General features: G+C 39.0%; 3 protein-coding genes across 3 annotated transcripts; all 3 read right to left on the bottom strand.

Annotated features, from left to right (window-relative positions):
• Positions 1-7,092: 7,092 nt before the first annotated feature.
• LOC133673127 (2-alkenal reductase (NADP(+)-dependent)-like) lies at positions 7,093-10,721 on the bottom strand. Its single transcript, XM_062093783.1, has 5 exons — positions 10,056-10,721; positions 9,202-9,379; positions 8,349-8,515; positions 7,896-7,978; positions 7,093-7,630 (listed from the first exon to the last, which is right to left on the bottom strand). The coding sequence occupies exons 1-5, from the start codon at positions 10,293-10,295 to the stop codon at positions 7,252-7,254; spliced, it is 1,047 nt and encodes a 348-aa protein (XP_061949767.1). The 5' UTR covers positions 10,296-10,721; the 3' UTR covers positions 7,093-7,251.
• Positions 10,722-10,861: 140 nt separating this feature from the next.
• LOC133673126 (2-alkenal reductase (NADP(+)-dependent)-like) lies at positions 10,862-13,020 on the bottom strand. Its single transcript, XM_062093782.1, has 5 exons — positions 12,586-13,020; positions 12,276-12,456; positions 12,009-12,175; positions 11,760-11,842; positions 10,862-11,614 (listed from the first exon to the last, which is right to left on the bottom strand). Exons 1-5 carry the CDS (start codon positions 12,829-12,831, stop codon positions 11,236-11,238), a joined length of 1,056 nt encoding a protein of 351 aa, XP_061949766.1. The 5' UTR covers positions 12,832-13,020; the 3' UTR covers positions 10,862-11,235.
• Positions 13,021-13,346: 326 nt separating this feature from the next.
• LOC133673125 (2-alkenal reductase (NADP(+)-dependent)-like) lies at positions 13,347-16,164 on the bottom strand. Its single transcript, XM_062093781.1, has 5 exons — positions 15,750-16,164; positions 15,171-15,351; positions 14,756-14,922; positions 14,409-14,491; positions 13,347-13,878 (listed from the first exon to the last, which is right to left on the bottom strand). Exons 1-5 carry the CDS (start codon positions 15,996-15,998, stop codon positions 13,500-13,502), a joined length of 1,059 nt encoding a protein of 352 aa, XP_061949765.1. The 5' UTR covers positions 15,999-16,164; the 3' UTR covers positions 13,347-13,499.
• Between the last annotated feature and the right edge of the window lie 4,793 nt (positions 16,165-20,957).

Genomic DNA, 20,957 nt, shown 5'->3' with positions numbered 1-20,957 from the left:
TCTCCTCTGCTTCGGGTGGCAGATCGGGCGGTGCTGCCGTGTGACGGTGAATCTATGGCCGGGTGTGGACGGCACTGCTGGCTGACGGTGTGGACGGCGCTGTTCGGCCAAAAGAAGGAGACAGTGGGTCTGAGGCGATGGAGAACGGCCCTGCCCGTTCTCTGGTCGGTGGAGATGAGGCTGTTCTGCTGTGTGGCTTGGTGGAGGCCGGCGTTGATGGAGACCGAAGGAGGAGGAAGATGCCCCGGAGGGGAAGCCTTCGGTGCTGACAGGGGGGTTTCTTTCGGTTTGTAAAATGAGGGGATCGGGGACGATGAAGAGGCGGTGTGGGTTGTTGTTGCTTATGCAGGGGAGACGCTGGAGACCCGAAATGGCAGGGAGAGAGAAGAGGGGCTGTCTTGTGTGGGCAGAAACTGCCACTGCTGAGGTAGGTTGAAGGAGAAAAGGCCTGGTTGGCTCCTTTGGAAGGTCTGTGTGCAGAGGGTAACGGCTGTGGTTTGGAGATGAGAGGCTGTGAACAGGGAAGATGAAGGGGAGAGGTTTGTGGCGGAGTGGCTGCTCCGGTTAGAGGGGTCTGTGTGGGGGAGAAAGATTCCAGCCGGGGGGAGAGGAGGCTTGAGCGGCTGGTTTCTGGTTTGTGGGGAAGGAGGGTGAGCGGTTGAAGGGGAAAGAGCTGTGAGGAGAAGATAAAAAAAACAAAGGGGCTGTTTGGTTTGTTCTTGGCTAGGAGGAGGACCAACGAACGGGAGGGAGAAGGAAAATCAACGCCAGGGGGTAGGGGGGCTGGCGGCTGCTCTTGAAAAAAATGGGTTTAGGGTTAGGTTTTTTTTTGAATTTTTTTTGCCGATGTTGTCAAAATTGCCTCCCCTTGAAAAATCAGTGTAGCATGGTATTTATAGGAAAAGTTTTGCTAGGTTTTCAAATTAGTCCCTCAACTTTTCCTTTCCTTCTCTTTTCCTCTATTTTTTGTAAATTTTGATTTTTCTTATTTTTTTTGTATTTTTGAAAGCGAGCAAATATCAACATCGACTCAAAGTGGAAAATCAATGATTTTAAAAATGATGCGTTAAAAGTTGAACGCGTTCCAAATATCTTTGAAAATTTAAATTCTTTTGAGACGATGCTAAAAATGATAAAAAACGATGCAAATGTATTAAAAACGTATTTTTTTGGATTTTCAATGCTTTTCGCTATTTTTGGATTTTTTCTGAAAATTTATTAAAACATGGGTCAAAAATTGGGTAGCAACAGATGCCCCCTCTTTACAATGCTTACGAAGCAAAACTCCTCAATGTTTATCGTAGTAAGCTTTGTAAAGAAAAACTTGTCTTTCTGTCTGCTTAACTTGCTCAATATCCACTCATCTAAAAACCTTGCTCTTTTTTTTTTTTTTTCTGTTCTCTCTTCCTTCTCTTTTCTTCCTCTTCTTTCTTTCTTTCTTTCTTTCTTTCTTTATCTCTCTCTTTTTTTTTAACCTGAGATCCCATCAGGCGATCTCCTTGAACCAAAACCAAAATCTACGTGGTTGGGCTAACCTGAGATCCCGTCTGGCGATCCCCTTTAACCAGAACCAATATCTGTGTGGTTGGGCTAACTTGAGATCCCATCCGGCGATCCCCTTTAACCAGAACCATTATCCTGTGTGGTTGGGCTAACCTGAGATCCCGTTCGGCGATCCCCTTTAACCAGAACCATTATCTTGTGTGTGGTTGGGCTAACCTGAGATCCCGTCCGGCGATCCCCTTTAACCAGAACCAATATCTGTGTGGTTGGGCTAACCTGAGATCCCGTCCGGCGATCCCCTTTAACCAGAACCAATATCCTGTGTGGTTGGGCTAACCTGAGATCCTGTTCGGCGATCCCCTTTAACCAGAACCATTATCCTGTGTGTGGTTGGGCTAACCTGAGATCCCGTCCGGCGATCCCCTTTAACCAGAACCAATATCTGTGTGGTTGGGCTAACCTGAGATCCCGTCCGGCGATCCCCTTTAACCAGAACCAATATCCTGTGTGGTTGGGCTAACCTGAGATCCCGTCCGGCGATCCCCTTTAACCAGAACCATTATCCTGTGTGTGGTTGGGCTAACCGGAGATCCCGTCCGGCGATCCCCTTTAACCAGAACCAATATCTGTGTGGTTGGGCTAACCGGAGATCCCGTCCGGCGATCCCCTTTAACCAGAACCAACATGAGATCCCATCTGGCGACCTCATTAAACCAAAACTAAAAAATGTGTGTAGCTCGGTTAACCTGAAATCCCATCTGGCGATTCCCTTTAACCAAAGCTACATGAGATTCCATCTGGCAACCTCATTCAACTGGAACTAAAAAAATGTGTGGTAGCTCGGTCAACCTGAAATCCCATCTGGCGATTCCCTTTAACCAAAGCTACATGAGATCCCATCTGGCGACCTCATTAAAGTGGAACTAAAAAATGTGTAAAAAGTGGTCTCATTGTAATGGGTGACCTATCCAGGTGGAAAGAATATGGAAAGCGGTCTCATTATGATGGGTGATCTACCTAAATGGAAAGAATGTGAAGTGTGGTCTTATTATAATGGGTGACCTACCCAGATGGAAGATAGAAAAAATATGAAGTGGTCTCATTGTAATGGGTGACCTACCCAGGTGGAGGATAGAAACAATATGAAGTGGTCTCATTGTTATGGGTGACCTACCCAGGTGGAAGATAGAAAAAATGTGAAGTGGTCGCGTTATAATGGGTGACCTACCCAAGTGGAAGATAGAAAAAATGTGAAGTGGTCGCGTTATAATGGGTGACTTACCCAAATGGAAGATGGTGGTCTCATTGTGATGGGTGACCTACCCAGAAAAATGATGTTTTTTTTTTTTCAAAAAAAATGGTCTCATTGTTACGGATGACCTACCCAAATGAAAGATGTGATGTGACAAGTGTGAAAAAAGGGACTTACCTGGCGAAGTCCTAAAGGGATGATAGAAGAAGGGCCGAAAAACTTGGTGCTTCTTGATAATTCCTGATCGCAGGACTTCGAAAACTCAATGCTTCCTGATTGCATAGTTGATCTTTTCATTTCTTTGAGATTTTCCTAACAGTAAGGTTTATCTCCTCTTCTTCTGGTTCCAAGGTCACAACCATGATTCTCTGTTATTATCAGCTCAATGATTCTCTTTTTTCTTTTTTTCTTTGGACCCCAATCTTGCTAAACTACATTGAGGATTTTTCCTGCAACAAAATAAAAAAATATGTACAATGTTTTAACATTAGCTGACATGCATGCATCCTTACCTGATTTGAAATATAGGTCCCCCCTCTTCGATGTTCCATCATCACAGGGTGCCTTTGTTTGCATTCCAAAGCTTTCTTTGTTCTCTTGATGCCTTGGCTCATTCATGCGCTAACCATCCACTCAGTTGTAAGTGCAGTGCCCCTCCTAGGTTGTCCACAACGATTACTGCTCTTGTTGTTTATCAAGCTTGACTCTGCCCCCAAGTGCGGTGTTGCTTGATTCATCATGAAGGATTTTCTCTCCTGGATCTTTCTGAAAATTATCTTTTGATTGGTTGTGTGCATCATGCCAACACCCATCAAGATTGTCAACCAGTCATGAACTTGCCTCAAGCTGAAACAATACTCTTCAAGTATATGTTATCACCAGTCTTCATGGAAATCATCCAGTCGTTCAGACATGCATCTCATAGCTTGCAGTGAAAGACTCATCGTTGTATGCTCAATGTTCTCTCTCATGGGTTCCTCTCAGCTTGTCAAATCAGATAGTGGAAAGAAATGTCTTGACATCATCAATGGTGTTCATGTTATCACCCATATTCATGCGATAAAGTGCGCCTTCGAGCTTCAAAACAAGACGGTCCCACAGTCAGTCTTGGTGAGTGCATCCTTCCAATATTCATTCAAATACAACTATGCGATAACATCGTTCAAAAGTCATAGCCATTTTGGAGATGATACTATGACGTTATCCTTCAAGTACAACATTGTTCCACAATCAATCTTGGTGGTGTGCATCTTTTCGCCATTCAATTACATTTATTCATGTATCCTCACGATTGCTAGCCATGTTTCAAAAGATGATGCTATGAAAGTGTCCTTCAGGTACATCTTTGGTCCGCCGTCAGTCTTGGTGGTATGCATGTCTTTTCCATATTCGTTTGAATGCAACTGTATGCCCACATCGGTTGATAGCCATGTTTCAAAAGATGATGATATAAAGATTTCCTTCAAGTGTATCTTTGCTTTCCCGAGTGTTGACGGGGTTCACTAGATCATGGACTATCTTTGAACAACATTGCCCCCAATATGATCTGAATGTGCTCGTTCATTGATTATCTTTCTTTGAACACCATTGTCTTCAGTACACTGATTCATCATTTAATCATCTTTCATTGCCCCCTAGCTGATCTGAATACTGCTTGTTTCCCTTTCAGGATCCACTGTATTGCCCCCCAGGTGGTCAACTTTTCAAGGAATGTCGAGAAATGTTGATGTCATTCTTGTCAAAGATTTTTCAAATTCAATCGATGTTCTTCTTGTTTGACAATCTTCCTTGTTCTGAAATCAAATCTCATATTTCAACGGTCATGTCTATTCAAGTTTAATTGTTGAAATGAAATCAAAGAGATGTCAATTTTTTTAAAGTGTTTTTGGAAATCAAGCTTCTTTGATCAATGACCCAACACACACTATTCAATGTAATCTTTTAACTGTCTTGTATTTTGAAAACAGAAATGACCTGTTGTAAGATTAAAATGACTCTTTTCATGGTTCTTTGTATCAGTTTTAATCTTTGATCTTGGGTATATCTTTTGATGGTCTGCGTCAACGTTAATAATTCAGGATCGCTGAAATACGAACCATCACGAGTGCAAGTGGTGACAGCTTTCATATGGAGGGCTCTCATCAAGGCCTCTCAAGCCAGATATGGATGCTTATGTCCTTCTTATCTAACACACCTAGTTGACATGAGAAGGAGGACAGCGCTACCGATTCCAGGGAATATGTGTGGAAATTTTGGAACCATGTCAATTGCACAATTCATTCCAGGTGATGACAGCACAGTGCAGCTTCATGATGTGGTAAATCGGATCCATGAAGGAATGAGTAGCACTTTCTCAGAATGTGCTAAAGCTTCAAATGGTGATGACATAATTTCAATAGTGACAAACAAGATGCTTAAGATGAAAGAAATATTTGAAACAACTGAAATAGATGTCTATTTGTTTAATTCCTGGAGTCGGTTTCCAATTTATGAAGCAGATTTTGGTTGGGAAAGGCCAGAATGGGTGAGTAGCGTGTATGCACCAATGGAGGGGATTTTGCTATTGGACTCTAACGATGGCGATGGCAGTGAGGCATGGGTTCGTTTGAAGGAAAATACCATGCTTCATTTTCAACAAATGCTGGAGATCAAATATTAATTCACTTGCCAAGAACAGCGAGCTCAAGAAGGTTTCTTTGGTTCTAGTTTCAAAAATATTTAATTTGATAATTCAATCTTGTTGTTTCTTTCATGTTTTGGTTCTTTCTTCCTGGGTTGACATTATGAGTCTGGTAGCTGCTTCTGCTGTGATGCTGCAAAATGGCCATTTTGTTGCTCCTTGCTGCTGCAGACTTTCCCTGGTTTTCTTTGTAGGTTCTGCATACTTTGTGTATACAGACTACCTGTTTATTTCCTTTCTTATATAAAATAAAATGGACTTTCTAATCAAAAGAACAAAAAAAATCTGTGTATAGTTCAACTTTTTCAAGCTTTTAATTGAGCAGTTAGGGATTAAAGAAACCTGAAATTTGAGAGGTACTAAGTTTTTGTTGGCTTGATAAAGAACAAGGCAGCTGCTCTTGATGTCCTTACTGGTGTTCTCTTACTCCAAAAACGTTGATCAATTATTTGCATCTGCAGCTGCATAATTAGTTGAAAAAAAAGTACACAGCCAACTTAGCATACCTCACCTTGATCCTGGTTTAACTTCTGAGTTACTAATTTTAATGGTTCTTTTCTTAGGCTTGATCGATAGCGATATTGTATCTGATGACCCTACTAGTATTTTGCTATTCCAGAGATGCTAAGATATATAGCTAATGAAATACATCTACAGCTCTGTCATTTGTAAACAGAAATCACCGACTGAAAGAATTTGGAACAATATCTCATAGCACATCATAGCTCTTAAACTTCATTCTTTGGTGACAAGAAACATGCTAACTATAGGATGTTACAAATGCTAAGTGCAGTAAGGCTTGATAGAATTTTTTTTTTTTTTTTTGAAAAGAATAATTGTATAGAAGGGAAAAATTTATACAAAAGTACAAAAAACATACCCCAAAAAGTATAAAAGGCATGTTACCCAGGTCAAACTAACCAAAGGCAACTGGAAAGAGGAGCAAAAGCTAAAACAGAATCAAAATTAAAAATAACATACTGTCAAGACAAATAGGATTGGTTTCTCAGAAAGCTAGGAGCGGTCGATCAGTTGTTTATACAGAAACCTAAAACCTAATTTAAAAAAAAAAAAAAAACTAGAAAACAATTGTTTGACTCCGGTTGACTGGTTTATGCAAAACAATGAGAAGTAGCAGAAGCACATTGAAAGGTGCTAGATGGACCTTATGGTAGCTAAGTTCTGATACCATAGTTCAAGTTCATTTACAGTATCATTAAAATCAATTACAAAATCGATGTATGAGTTGAGCAATTTCATAACTTGCTAGATTCTCCTCTCTAGCATGCATTGTCTAGATCATAATTTTTTTCATTGTTTAAAAATAAAATCCCAGGCACATCAAATATTCAAAAACTAAAAGCAATATGGCTTTCTAGCAACAAAAACAACCAAAAAAAGTTCAACAACAACGACCCAGACCCCAAAATGCCGTCTTACAGAAGAGATTAAAGCACAGACCCCACAAAAAGGAGAGTTCAGAGGTGTTTTTTTTTTTTTTTTTCCTTTTTCAGCACCATACATTTGACAGTATTTACTGCAGGGAGAAGCTTTTTCATCGTTTCTTCAACATGAAAATAAATCTTTCTACATGAAAAATCGATGGCTTTGAAGCAGGAGAAAATGAATATTACAAGTATAGCAGTCGGAACCACACTTAGAGAAGGATAAATCATTAAACCAAATTTGTCCAGGCTTGAATTATTAACACAGCCATTACACAGAAAAAATGCGTGCACAACCACCTTCGACTTTTAAAATGATAACAGCCATTGTCCCAAGCTAGAAACAAAGAAAAAGATACAATGGGCTACAGTCACTCACGAGAAACTACAACCAGCTTTTTCCCAACATTTTGTCCACTGAAAAGGCCTACCAGTGCTGCAGGGCCATTCTCGAGTCCTTCAGAAATGTCTTCCATGTACTTTATCTTTCCCTCTCTTATGCAAGGCAATACAAAGTCTAGGAACTTGGGATATTGATCATAATAATCTGTAACCACAAATCCTTCTATGCGTACCCGCTTGTAAACGACAGTCATTAAATTAAATACACCTTCAGGTTTGTCAAGATTGTATTGGGAGATCATTCCACATACCGCAATGCGGCCATGAAATCTCATGTTTGGAAGCACGGCGTCAAGCATCTTGCCCCCAACATTTTCAAAATATATGTCAATGCCTTCAGGGAAGTATCTGTAACAGTTGGAGGCCAGTTACCATCAATGCTTGAAATAATATTGCCACAGCTAATGCGATGTTTATCACTCCATTCCTTCCCCCTCCCCTCCCCAAATAATATGCTCTCTACGCATTTTTTTGATAAATGGTTTTAGATGGCCACTTCATGCTGGTGAAATTTGGGAGAACTATAATCTCCATGGGATGGCAAAAGATGACTTGAAAAAAATGAAGTATATCAGTGAGTTGGCTTAATGCAATAACATTTACATTTACTGACCTTCCCAGAGCAGCATTTAAGTCAGGCTCCTCTTTGTAATTAAAAGCCTCGTCAAACCCAAATTTGTTCTTCAATAAATCAACCTGGTTAAACATGAGAAGAGAAAAAGATACTTTATATCTCAGGGTCATTCACCCAACCAATGGAGGGGGTCACAACTAACATTCAAGAAACGAAAAGCAAGATCCAATGATGTTGTCAAACTCTTCAATGTGATGTCAATGGATGAAATTTCATGAAGACACTATGCCTTATGTTTGTGCTCCCTCATAGGAAAAAATCATGCACTGCATGGTGCTCAAAAATTACAGAACACGAGCTGTAGGCCCATTAATAGATGGAAAATTGGGAAGTACAAGATAAAGTTCTTTGTAAGTAAAAATTATTTCCCAGATTCAATGATTACCAGGAATGACCTAAAACCGAAAGTATTAACAGTGAATGCTGGCTCACCTTTTCTTTACTTCCGGCACTTCCAACAACATAACAACCCATTAGCTTTGCAAACTGGCCAACAAGCTGACCAACAGCACCAGATGCTGCTGAAATGTAGACGTGCTCCCCTTTCTTTGGAGAACAAACTTGATAGAAACCAAAATAAGCAGTCATACCAGGCATGCCTGTAAAAGCAAATGCACATACAATGAGTTCAAATGAAAACATAATTTCCTCTCTTTGGAGAACAAACCTCATAGAAACCAGCATAAGCAGTCATTCCAGTCATACCTAATAAAAATTTGAAAGGACAGAAAAACTAAGAAACAGAGCAACATGAAATTCTTGGAAACAAAAGCAGAATTTTTATGCAACAATGCACAAATTTTATTAGATGCAATTTTTCCTTCTCTTTGTGGCACGGAGTTATAATTATCTCACTGCAAGATTGACCACAAACACACTTGGAACACCATACATGAAAGTGAGGCTATCCTAATAACAAGAAATGAATATAATAAACAATGTCTTGCATTGGAGTCAGTTTTGGATCCCAAGAACCACATTCAGTTCATTTTGTTTAACTCCTAAGACAATTCAGTTGTAGGAACTATAGCAACATAATAGCAAACTTCTAGGAATTAGTAAATATACAACATTCAAGTTTAATTGCCTAGTTATGATGCTGTGGGCAAAAAAAAAAAAAACTTACAGGGTGAATGAGTGACATGCTAATGATAACAGGGAATGACAATGATAAAAATTACATCTTTCATATGGTATGGGGATTTTCTGTTTGTAATGGCCAAAAGTTCTTGTAATGCATCTAATCGATGATAGTTTACACATACCAGAACCTTCTATGACTTACCAAGAATTCCTGTATAGTATGAAAGGGGCACATCAGTATCCTGAATTTTAAAGAAGGGTTGGAATGAAGTGATAAGGCTGTACTCTTCCCAGCCTACTGTCCCCCAAGCAAAGTCGCCTTCTTTAAAGCCCGGGTGCCTAGAATCCAACACTTTCGCCACTCCATACCCACGTAATGGCTGGCAAGTTTCCACCACACAAATTACAAAATGCAAATTTAGTACACACTAACCATATACAAACCAGCAATTTCAAAAATGCAAGTTAAGATAAATTTACAGGAGGTTTATTTCCAATCATCTGTCTAATTTTCAAAATTCTTAGAGATAAAATATCAATGAGTTCATTTCCATTTAGGTATACGTCTCTCCAATGCTTTGCAACAGAAATATTCCCATGCAACTAGTCCCCGTCTTTCCTTTCCAGTTCTAATAAGTAGGCAATGACAGCAAGATTGGTAAATTAAGGGACACAATTTGTCAATAGACATTCTTCCTTAGAAATCCACAACATAATGACTAAAGAACTAGGAAAAAACTAGAGTCCACGGGCTTGATAGATTGTTAAGTTTAATTCCATTGATCAACTGTTTAAGTCCTAAATTGTCAACAGGAATCAATAGTCTTTCAATAAAGGCTATAAGCTTTCAACAAAAATCACAACAATGGTATCAATTTCATCCTCTTATCACTCGAAAGGAACATTAAACAAAACCCTCCACAATTCCCACTTGTCCTAACCCATAAAGCCAAAAACTTTACTTTCCTAAACACATTTTCTTTCCAATTCTCAGCACCCAAACAGAAAACAAAAGCAAAAAACGAAACAAAAACGAGAGATAAGTAAAGGGCTTACAGAGCCTGGGGTATACGAAGTGAAAGTCCTTGTGTCTATGGACTTCTTCATCAAAACTATCATATACGGGTCACAAGAAAGATAGAGATTCTTAACAAGAACCCCATTATTACAACCATCTGGTACTTTGAGTTCGGTGGTAGTCGTGGCAACATACATGTCTGATTCTTTTGGGAAACCAGACACATAGTTCTTGAATAACACATGCTTGTTGCTCACTGTTTCACCACTACCTGCCATTGTTGAGCTCAGGCACGCTCTCCAAACTCTCTGGAAGCTTCAAGTCACAACTGTCTGCTTATCTTTCTCGGTAAAGTAGTAAAGGCGGATGGGTTGGTGGGCCATGTAGGAGCAGTGATACGCAAATTAAACCAATTATACAGAATATTCGTAAAAATCAACTACGAAATTATGAAGTTAATTTTTGCATTTTTGGAATAATTTTGCTTAGAAAAGTTTTTTTTTAAAAAAATTGTGTGGTTCATTTTCCATTTTAGAGTCCCATCACCTTTATATTTTCTTTTGAGAACTTAAGATTATACATGTTAATGGGTCCCATCACATGTCCTTACATTGTCAAAGACCACAGAAAAGACATCCCTACCAGAGCTGCAGGGCCACTCTACCGTCCTTCATCAATGTCCTCGCTCCTACTTTATCTTCCCCTCTCTCTTATGTAAGACAATGCAGGATCCAAGGAATCATGATAATAGTCATTAACCACAAACTACTCATAGTGTAATCTTCAACAATATTTTGGTAAATTGCAAACAATGCTATGTTAGTCGTCATCGTTTTCAAGCATAAAAGAAAAAGTTGTTCATGGCATTATAATCGAAAATCTTCAACTGATATTGTCTATGATCATGCATGAACGAGAGGTTAACAAGATATGTAAGCCATCTCTCTTATTGTCATACCTAAAATGCGGGTTTACATAAATTCAAAGAACTAAACATCAACCATAATATCATTTTTGTTTACCCCTTATCAGTTTATCTATATTTTCTTAAAATCATTTATTTTCCTATAAATTTAGTTCCCATCTACATTTTACATCTCTATAATATGTCTAAACATTCTGATGAAGATCAAGGTAGGCTGCTAAAAATAGGGCTATAATATTAAACTGCTTTAATATCACTCAAAAATAATGCTAAGGTATGCTGAAGAATATTGATCACTCATCAGTAACCTTCACTGCTTGCTTTCCGATGTTGCGGCCGCTAAAAAGGCCGATCAAAGCAGCAGGGCCACTCTCGAGTCCTTCAGCTATGTCTTCCACATAAACAATCTTCCCTTCTCTGATACAAGGCAGAATAAAATCCAAGAACTTGGAGTACTGGTCAAAGTAATCCATAACCACAAACCCTTGTATTCGAATCCGCTTATAAACAATATTCGTCAAGTTTTGAATGGTTTCAGGTTGATGAAGATTGTACTGCGAGATCATTCCACAAGCAGCAATGCGGCCGCGCAATCTCATGTTTAGAAGCACAGCATCAAGCATTTCCCCCCCAACATTCTCAAAGTTAATGTCGATGCCTTCGGGGAAGTACCTAGTAATGGAAACAAACCTCAAATCATATATAAGGGATGTTTTCTCAATATCAAGTTTCATATACAAAACCGTAAATCTGGATGACTTCCATGGATTCTGGATTCATGAAAGTGATTTGTGAATCTCTCTTTATATGGACTGACCTTTTTAAGGCAGCATCCAAGTCATGTTCCTCTTTATAGTTGAAAGCACCATCAAACCCAAATTTGCTCTTCAACAGTTCAACCTATAATGCCATGAAAGCAAAACAAAATGCGATCAAATTCACATGTCTAGGATGGACTAATCTGATTAACAACGTCCTCACGCAAATTGTAGCTAGTGAAGTAAGAAGCCAGAGGATTAAAGCATGTCAAGTGAAATAATGGAAAGAGTAACCGAGGTTTTCCCACCTTTTCTTTACTAGCAGCACTTCCAACAACATAGCAACCCATCAACTTAGCAATCTGCCCCACAAGCTGACCAACTGCACCAGATGCCGCTGAAACGTAGACGCTTTCCCCTTTCTTGGGAGAACAAATTTCAAAGAAACCAAAATAAGCAGTGATTCCAGGCATGCCTGTTAAAGTACATGCACACACGAGTTGTAGCTCATTGAAATTCATAACAAGACAGCTGCGGCATAATTAAGATTTACAACAAAAAATAAGAGAACTTACCAAGAATTCCAGTATAGTAGGAAAGGGGTGCATCAATATGGAGGATTTTGGTGAGGCATTCAGGTGTGGTAACTAAATTATACTCTTCCCAGCCTACTCTCCTCCCCCAAACAAGATCACCTTTCTTGAAGTCAGGGTGCCCCGAATCAACCACTGTAGCTACTGCAAATCCAGATATTGGCTGTTCAATTTCAACAAAACAGAAAAAATTAGAAAAGCACGCACAATCAATATAATCAAGCCAGTCCACAATTTGATTCATTGTGATGCTTTTATTGGAGAAAGAAAAAAAAAGAGTGAGTTCGCATACTGAGCCAAGGGTGTAGGAACAGAAGTCATGATCGGTAACCGGCGTGTATCTCATGCGACCACGGAGGTAAGGATCACAAGAAAGGTATAGGGTCTTTAGCAAAACAGCATTTTTACTATCTTCTGGTACTTTGAGTTTTATTGTTGTGGTTGTCACTTCGAAATCTGATTCTTTTGGAAAACCACAGGCATAGTTCTTGAGTACCACTTGCTTATTGCTCACTTCACCTCTGATATCACTTGCCATATTGCTGATGTTTTAGCTTCCAACTTGCAAGATGCCCCAAGACCTAGTTATGTATTATCAGAGTTTACGCTGCTGATGATGTAAGTGTCGATTGTAAGTCCTATTTATAGTAGTATCTAGCAATTTACTTCTGGTCACATTGTTATGGCACTATGGTTTCCATTTTTTCTTGATTCCTAGTGAATTTAAGCCACATATAGCTTCTTGGTGAGATTTGAAGTTAAGAATCAGCACATGTGCTTTTGTTTTGCTTGACTATGGATCTAGTAGCTAGTGCATGACTTGTCCAAGAAAGACAGATGTCAGCCTTTGTATCAGTACTTCTCTTGGTATAGATTTTTTGCTAGCACTTAAAATGGAATATGCAAGCCATGTAACGTGTCAAATTAAAATAGGATTGTGAACTAGTCACAAACAGCACACGTTTTATGGTTTTTGCTCGGTTGAGAGCTGAGCTCCCAAGAAATTTAAGGCATGGAGACTATATGAATGTAAGAGAACTGTACAGACTGGAATAGACAGCATGCAACTGCTTGAATTTTATTACAGATGACAAAATAAGTTTACAACCATATAACTGCAGCCTCATGGATGACAAAAATCCATAGCCTTATTCAGACATCTCTGATATTCTATTCAGATTGACAGAACATACTAAAGCAGGCTGATCACTCATTTGTAACCTTCACTACTTGCTTTCCAACGTTTCGGCCACTGAAAAGGCCAACCAAAGCAGAAGGACCATGCTCGAGACCTTCAGTTATGTCTTCCACATAAACAATCTTCCCTTCCCTGATATAAGGCAGCACAAAATCCAGGAACTTGGGATACTGATCAAAGTAATCGAATATTATAAACCCTTCCAAACGGATTCGCTTAAAAACAACAGTCGTTAGGTTTTGAACGCCTTCAGGTTGCTGAAGATTGTATTGAGAGATCATTCCACAAGCAGCAATGCGACCATGGAATCTCATGTTAAGAAGGACTGCGTCAAGCATTTTACCCCCAACATTCTCAAAGTAAATGTCAATGCCTTCAGGGAAGTACCTGATGACACAAACAAAACTCAAACCATAAGGGGCATTTTGAATCTCCCACTAGCTATAGGATTGCTTACTGGGTGACAATTTTCAGTTTCGGCTAAATTTTATATCTGGCAAGTGACGCAAATTACTCTGTGAATATTAAAGCGTAGTGAAATCATTGGTTGAAAAATGCCTTCTGTGAAGTACACCTAAAGTTTCAACGCTTGCTAATCTATAAAGAGTAACCACAGATCAAGTGGTATCTAAACCAATAGGGCATGCAAAATTTATCAATAGGGTTTTCCAAGGAATGAAGTGTCACAAGAAAAATATATTATGAGACTGCATATCAAGCAAAATCAATGGCTGCAGACCTTGACTCATGAGATAAGACATTCTAAATTTAATTACCAGTGCTATGTGAACAGAAACACTTGAAACCACTACTGGCCGCCAACTTTGACTCCCATGCACAGCTAAATGTCCAAAGACTGACCTTAACATTAATTGAAGCTTGCTGTAAAATTCTCCAATGCAATTACAAAGACTGACCTTTTCAAAGCCGCAACCAAGTCATTCTCCTCTTTATAATTGAAAGCATCATCAAACCCAAACTTGCTTTTCAGTAGTTCAACCTTGTATACCATAAAAGTAGATCAAATCTAATCAGCTAACATGTTCAAGATGAAATCATTCAATAAACTCCCAACAATTGAAGAAGAAAGACAGGAAAAGGGTGACATAAAAATTGTAAAGCTGATAAGTTACTACCCAGAAAGGATGATCGTGCTCCATGATTTTTATGAATTTTAATGAACAAGATTCTAGGACGAGTACAAAGTAAAATAGATGATAGAAAGAAGCCACCAAGTAGAATTTAAGGTTCTAAGCTGCCCCACCTTTTCTTTACTTCCAGCACTTCCAACAACATAGCAACCCATCAACTTTGCAAACTGGCCAACAAGCTGACCAACAGCACCAGATGCTGCAGAAATGTAGACGCGCTCCCCTTTCTTTGGAGAACAAACTTGATAGAAACCAAAATAAGCAGTCATACCAGGCATGCCTGTAAAGGCAAATTCACATACAGGATTTGTTCATTAATTAAAAAAAGCAAAACAACATGAACACAAGAAAAGCAGACAGAAATCGAAACACCCGAATGCATTCTTTTAAGACTAACAAGATTGGCCTTGTTGCTGCAGAACTCTAAGGCATTGCAACTTGCTTGCTGTCAATTGTGCAACCCAATTGACCAAACAATTGTTCCTCTCATAATGAACAGAACTTACATCAAGAAGGCAAACAACTTACCAAGAATTCCAGTATAGTAGGAAAGGGGTACATCAGTATTGTGAATTCTGAAGAGTTTCTCAGGTTCTTTTATTAAACTGTACTCTTCCCACCCCATTTTCCTCCCCCAAACCAAGTCACCTTTCTTGAAGCCAGGGTGCCTAGAATCAACAATTTCAGACACCCCATGTCCATCTATTGGCTGTTCAATTAAAAAAATAGAGAAATCACAACGCAATTTTGGAACTATCCCACATCTTCATACACAAACATAAACAGCCATTTGGTCTTGAATTCCAAAACATATTTAAATTAATAGCAAAAGAAACCCTTTTATTAATTAACTAATAGACATCCCATTGGTCTTGAAGTACAAAACATATTTAAAAAGCGTGATTGCTTTTTTAATTGCTTTCTTAATCATTTCTTTGTTAAACAAATCCCATAATTACAATCAACATCCGACTAAAATCTTCCACTTTCCTTGTCCCACATATAAAAAAAAATCAAATGGATTGCTGTGTAATAATAAACAAAACCAAACATCATATATATTGGTGGTTCTTGCAGTTCAAATATAGAGAGAGAGAGGGAACATACAGAGTCAAGAGTGAAGGGAGAGAAGTCGGGGTCATCAACTGGACGATTTGCCATGCGACCACGCATGTAAGGGTCACAAGACAAGTAGAGATTCTTAACCAACACAGCATTATTGCTACTTTCATCTTCTGGTAGTTTGAGTTTTATGGGACTTGTTTTCACGTACATGTCTGATTCTTTTGGAAATCCAGTGACATAGCCCTTCAATATGACCTGCTTGTTGCTCACTTCTTCGCCACTACTTGCCATAATTCTCCCTTATCTTTTCCTCTTCTGCTACTAAAACCAAAACAAAATGGTAGATTGTTGATGTTTGAGATTTCAAAAGGCAAAACCCATTATTTATAAGGGATTGAAGGGAGGGAACTTGTTCAAGGAACAAAAAAAAAACAGTAGAGGAATGGACCACCATCATCAAAGATATATATATATATATATATATATATATATATATCTGTCGTTTTAATAAAAATCTATGGTTCAATGATACGTGAATTTACACATGACATGATAATTTTATATTTTATTTTGTTTTTGTATCGTGACAATGAATTACCCAATAAAGCATCCATTACCATAAATTCCACATAAAAAATATATAATTACTGAGCTTAAATTAAAATGGGAAGAATGAAGAGATAAGATTTGAGTGCGTATCTTCTTCTTCTTGTCAGTCTATGGTTTAGAATTTAGATAGAAAATAGTAGAAATAAAGACTTAAAATGAGGGGCGAGAAGAATCCATGCATGTTGCGTATGAAAGGGTACATAAAAGCAATAATGTGAGGGCCAGAAATTGACTCCAAACTTAAGCCACGTGTATATTGCTGGATGCATAAACCACATTTTGCTTCTTCTTTCTTGGCATGATTCACGCCGGTATGTTTGATATTGCGGTACCTGTGAAGAATCAATGACCACACAAATTTAAGCCGCAGTTCAGAACTACTTTAAAAATAAATTTAGATTTTATCTTTATATTCAATTCTTTAACTAAACAGTGTTCCTCCCTTTTTCTTCATCTTTTCAGCAAGCAAACAAAGAGTACGGGGTTTTTAAAATATTGTGACAGTTTTTTTTTAAATATTTTTATTTAAAAATATATTAAAATAATATTTTTTATTTTTTAAAAATATCAAAAAATATTAATTTTAAATTAAAAAAAATTACTTTAAATTTTTTTAAAAATACTTTTAAAATACAAAATCAAAATACTCACCATGAATTTCAACACTGTCATCCTAAAATCTTGTCGAGCTTGCGAGGTGGGGCTCCCCAATAATCAAGCTAGCGTTGGGATCCAGCGCCTGGTGCTCTTCTTTTATGTTAGGGTAAAGACCATACACAACATTGATCGAAGGTTATGACTCAATTTTATGAATTTCTTTTGTTAAAAGATAAATTTTATAGCCAAAAGGGTTTACGTAGACTCAAATTTGGTCTTCGATAATTGAAAGTGTCGTCAAACTCAAATTCGATCTTCAATAGTTCAACCTAGTTTATCATCATAAAATAATGAGAAATTTGTAACCAAGTCAGCATGTCATTCCCACCTTTTCTTCACTTCCAGCACCTCCAGCAACATAGCCGAGCAACCCCCCATCAAGCTGACCAACTGCCCCAGGTGCCGCTTAAATGTAGAAGCATTCGCCTTTCTTCGGAGAACAAATTTCATAGAAACCAAAATATAAGAAGTCATCCCTGTAGAAGCAAATGCACCAATTAACTGACTAATGTCGTAACAAGAAGCAGAAATGGACTTCTAAGTTTACGAGGGCTTGCCAGGAATTCCAGTGCTGTAGTAAGAAAGGGGTACTTCAAATCAGGATCATGAGTAATTGGCAAATTTCTCATGCCACTGCGCATGTAGGGATAACAAGATAAGCAGAGATTCTTAACCAAAACTGCGTTGTTGCTAGCTCCTTTCTTAATTTCTGGTACTGTGAGTTTAATGGTGCTGGCTGTCACGTACGTCTGATTCTTTTGGAAAACCAGTGACACAGTCCTCGAGTATCCGCTGCTTCTTCACCACCCATATCACTTGCCGTACTCTGTTGGCTGATTAATATGCTTTCCCTGTTGCTCTCTTGCAAGTTTCCAACAAGGCCAAGCCAATTATTTACAGCACTCGACTACTGTATATTTCAACTCTTGCTGGACGGTGGGGCCGGGTAGTAACTCTGATTATGAAAAATAAAATTTAATAACGTAATAATTAATATTTTCGAACTAATTTTTATTAAAATCCTTCTGGGTCAACTAAATCCACATTAATGCTTACATGGGAATTGAAATCGCGTCGACATAGGGAGCATATCCACTTACATGTGAGGCTAAATTTCCAAAGGCTAATTAATTACATCACCAAAGCATCCATTTATTACATAAGCATAATTAAGATTCTTAATGCATAAACACAAATGAACGAGGAAAGATCAGCAAATGTCCAGTGGGCTGTAAGTTAAACAGGCATAGGCCCTTTTCTCTTTGGGTACATACATGGCCAGTGGGGCCGAAAACAAATGGCCTGATCATAGTAATATCAGCCCATGGACTTGAAAACAGCATGCTTTTTACAGCCATGGGCCCATGGCACATAATACATTTTGAGTTCAGATTTCAGAACATGTAGATCCACAGGGGCCTGAAAACATAACCTGAAAATGTTGCTCGAAGGTATTCAACAGCAGGCTGGTCAGTCACAGACAACTTTCACTACTCGCTTTCCCTAACTCCATATCCATGCACATCTTCCTTAACAAATGCCATCTCCCAAATCACTATTCACACGTGAACTCTTAGTCGAAATCCTGAGCATCGCTTCTCCGAAATTTGATAACTTGGGTTCAAAATTCCTATCAAGTAAAATACTCCTTGAATTTATGTTGAGATGCACCACGCGGGCATTGTAGCCATGGTGGAGCCATGCCAGGCCTCTTGCTACACCAACTGCTATTTTCACCCTCAAAGGCCATTCCAGAATCTTCTTCTGGGCTTCCACAGAATGCAGCCAATCGAAAAGATTTCCATTTGATATATACTTGTACACCAGAAGCCTTTCCTTCGATTCTATGCAGAATCCTAGCAGTGGCAGCAAGTTATTATGTCTCAATCAGCCCAATGTTTTCAATTCTGATACCATATGTTCCTCAAAGTGTCGAGAATCATGCATTCTCTTCTCCGCAACGAACCAACCATTAGGAAGGGTAGCCTTGTACATGGTTCCCATTAGTCCCAACCCAATGATGGTGCTTTGGCTAAAATTTCCGGTTGCTTTGCTGAGATCTCTGAAATTCATTCTTGTGACAACTTTCTCCAGCACAGATATCTGTGCATATATTCATCTAAGTTTGATTAGTGCTATAGTATGCATCTAAATAAAATCCGAACCAGATAGGACATCAGGACTATGCCTAGATTTTACTCTAATTCATGGATTCAGCTTCTTATATAATAGTTGTGGCAAAGGATGATAAAGAAATAAACAATTACAGCATACAAAATCCTAACAACTGTACCAAACGAAACAATATCCTCCGTCCTTCTCCATCATAAGCCTGATCGAAAATTGACGGAATCTGATATATAAAACAAGATCAGGCTGATTTAGACATGCGTAGCATCAACATGGAGGCTTGTTCTGTTCATACACAAACAAAAACACTATATACATGCACAGACTGTGACGGAGAAAGCACCTGTTCTGTTTTTCCCAGCAGAAGTTCAGCAGTTGGGTTCCTGCATTCTTGACGTTCAGCTCTCCTCTGCTTCTTTGGAATCATCGAAGATATCATTTCTGCTACTGTGATTTTGTTATTTCTCTTCCCTACATACATCCAGGGTACGCAATGTTGGTGGGAGGAACCACTGGTGGTGGCTTTGAAACACTCAGAGGGGATAAAACACAAAGTTTTATTTCAAGAACACAAGCTTACAAACACAAAAAGCTTACAAATACACACCCTCTCTTTCTCTCTAGTGTTTCTCTCTATTCTCTCTACTCTCCCACACATAATAGCATAAGCTCAGCTTGCTATTTATACACGAATTCAAAACAAGATAATTCAACCTTCAAGTGTGAAGGCGGCTGTGGACGGTGGTGTGAAGGCGGTTGGCGGCTGCGGCTGGTGGCTGGCGGCTGGTCGGTCATAGCTGGTGGCTGGCTGGCCGGTGGTTGCCTTCCTTGACCTTCTAGATTGAGTTTAGTATTTAACAAATCTCCCCTTTAAACTCAATCGAGAGATATCATGCCAAGCATGAACTCTTCTCCTTTCAATGCCTTCTCTTTGCTTGTAGCCTTTATCCACTAATTTGACTTTCGTCTTGTAGACCCTTTTGACACCTATTGCTTTCTTGTTTTCTGGTGGATTAGTTGGCTTCCAGGTATCATTCTTCTCAATGGCATGTATTTCTTCATCCATTGCTTTTATCCATTTCTCTTCTGTGATAGCTTTGTTAAAGCTTAGTGGGTCATTCTCTGCAAAGAAACAAAATAGAGTTGTATCTTCGATGACTTGCGTGGCATCGTACAACTCGTCAAGATTTCTCATCCTTTTTGGTCCTTCTGACGATGAGGATGTTGCTGCTGGTGTTGATGATGATGCTCCTGGTGTGTTCCTCCTGTTGAATACAGGGAATCTGTGTTCCGGACTTTGTGGCTCTTCTGGTACTATTGGACCTTCTGCAAGTACTGGTGGTACTTCCACTTCATCTTCAAGGATCAAATCAAAGTTGATCCATCTGACTGCTTCTTTATCATCATTCCATTCCCAAGATTTATCTTCTTCAAAGATAACATCTCTACTCATAATCACCTTCTTCGTGATGGGATTATACAGCTTGTATCCCATCCTTCTTTCACCATATCCGACAAAGATGCATTTCTCGCTTTTATCATCAAGCTTTCTCCTTCTTGCATCTGGGATCTTTGCATATGCCACACAACCAAAGACTCGTAGATGAGTAACACTTGGTTTGTGACCACTCCATGCTTCTTCTGGAGTGACTCCTTGCAAACTTCTGGTTGGGCAGCGATTCAGTAGATACACTGCACATGATACAGCTTCAGCCCAGTATTGCTTGGGCAACTTCTTTGCTTTGAGCAGACTTCTTGCCATGTTAAGAATCGTGCGATTCTTCCTTTCAGCTACACCATTCAGTTGTGGTGTATAAGCTGGTGTTGTCTGATGTCTGATGCCTTGTTGTGTAC

This window comes from Populus nigra, chromosome 14 (genome assembly GCF_951802175.1).
Source record: "Populus nigra chromosome 14, ddPopNigr1.1, whole genome shotgun sequence".
NCBI lineage: Eukaryota > Viridiplantae > Streptophyta > Magnoliopsida > Malpighiales > Salicaceae > Populus > Populus nigra.
This window is presented reverse-complemented; position numbering and strand designations above follow the sequence as displayed.

Bases quoted from the DNA above. Each gene is read 5' to 3' on its own strand.
- LOC133673125 (XM_062093781.1), bottom strand. From the start codon at position 15,998: ATGGCAAGTAGTGGCGAAGAAGTGAGCAACAAGCAGGTCATATTGAAG. The intron at 14,923-15,170 runs GTAAGTTGTTTG...TTGCCTTTACAG, and splicing joins CTACTATACTGGAATTCTTG to GCATGCCTGGTATGACTGCT. The intron at 14,492-14,755 runs GTGGGGCAGCTT...ATGGTATACAAG, and splicing joins GTGCTGGAAGTAAAGAAAAG to GTTGAACTACTGAAAAGCAA.
- LOC133673126 (XM_062093782.1), bottom strand. From the start codon at position 12,831: ATGGCAAGTGATATCAGAGGTGAAGTGAGCAATAAGCAAGTGGTACTC. The intron at 12,457-12,585 runs GTATGCGAACTC...GAAATTGAACAG, and splicing joins GTTCCTACACCCTTGGCTCA to CCAATATCTGGATTTGCAGT. The intron at 12,176-12,275 runs GTAAGTTCTCTT...GTACTTTAACAG, and splicing joins CTACTATACTGGAATTCTTG to GCATGCCTGGAATCACTGCT.
- LOC133673127 (XM_062093783.1), bottom strand. From the start codon at position 10,295: ATGGCAGGTAGTGGTGAAACAGTGAGCAACAAGCATGTGTTATTCAAG. The intron at 7,979-8,348 runs GTGAGCCAGCAT...ATGTTTAACCAG, and splicing joins GTGCCGGAAGTAAAGAAAAG to GTTGATTTATTGAAGAACAA. The intron at 7,631-7,895 runs GTCAGTAAATGT...CAACTGTTACAG, and splicing joins TTAAATGCTGCTCTGGGAAG to ATACTTCCCTGAAGGCATTG.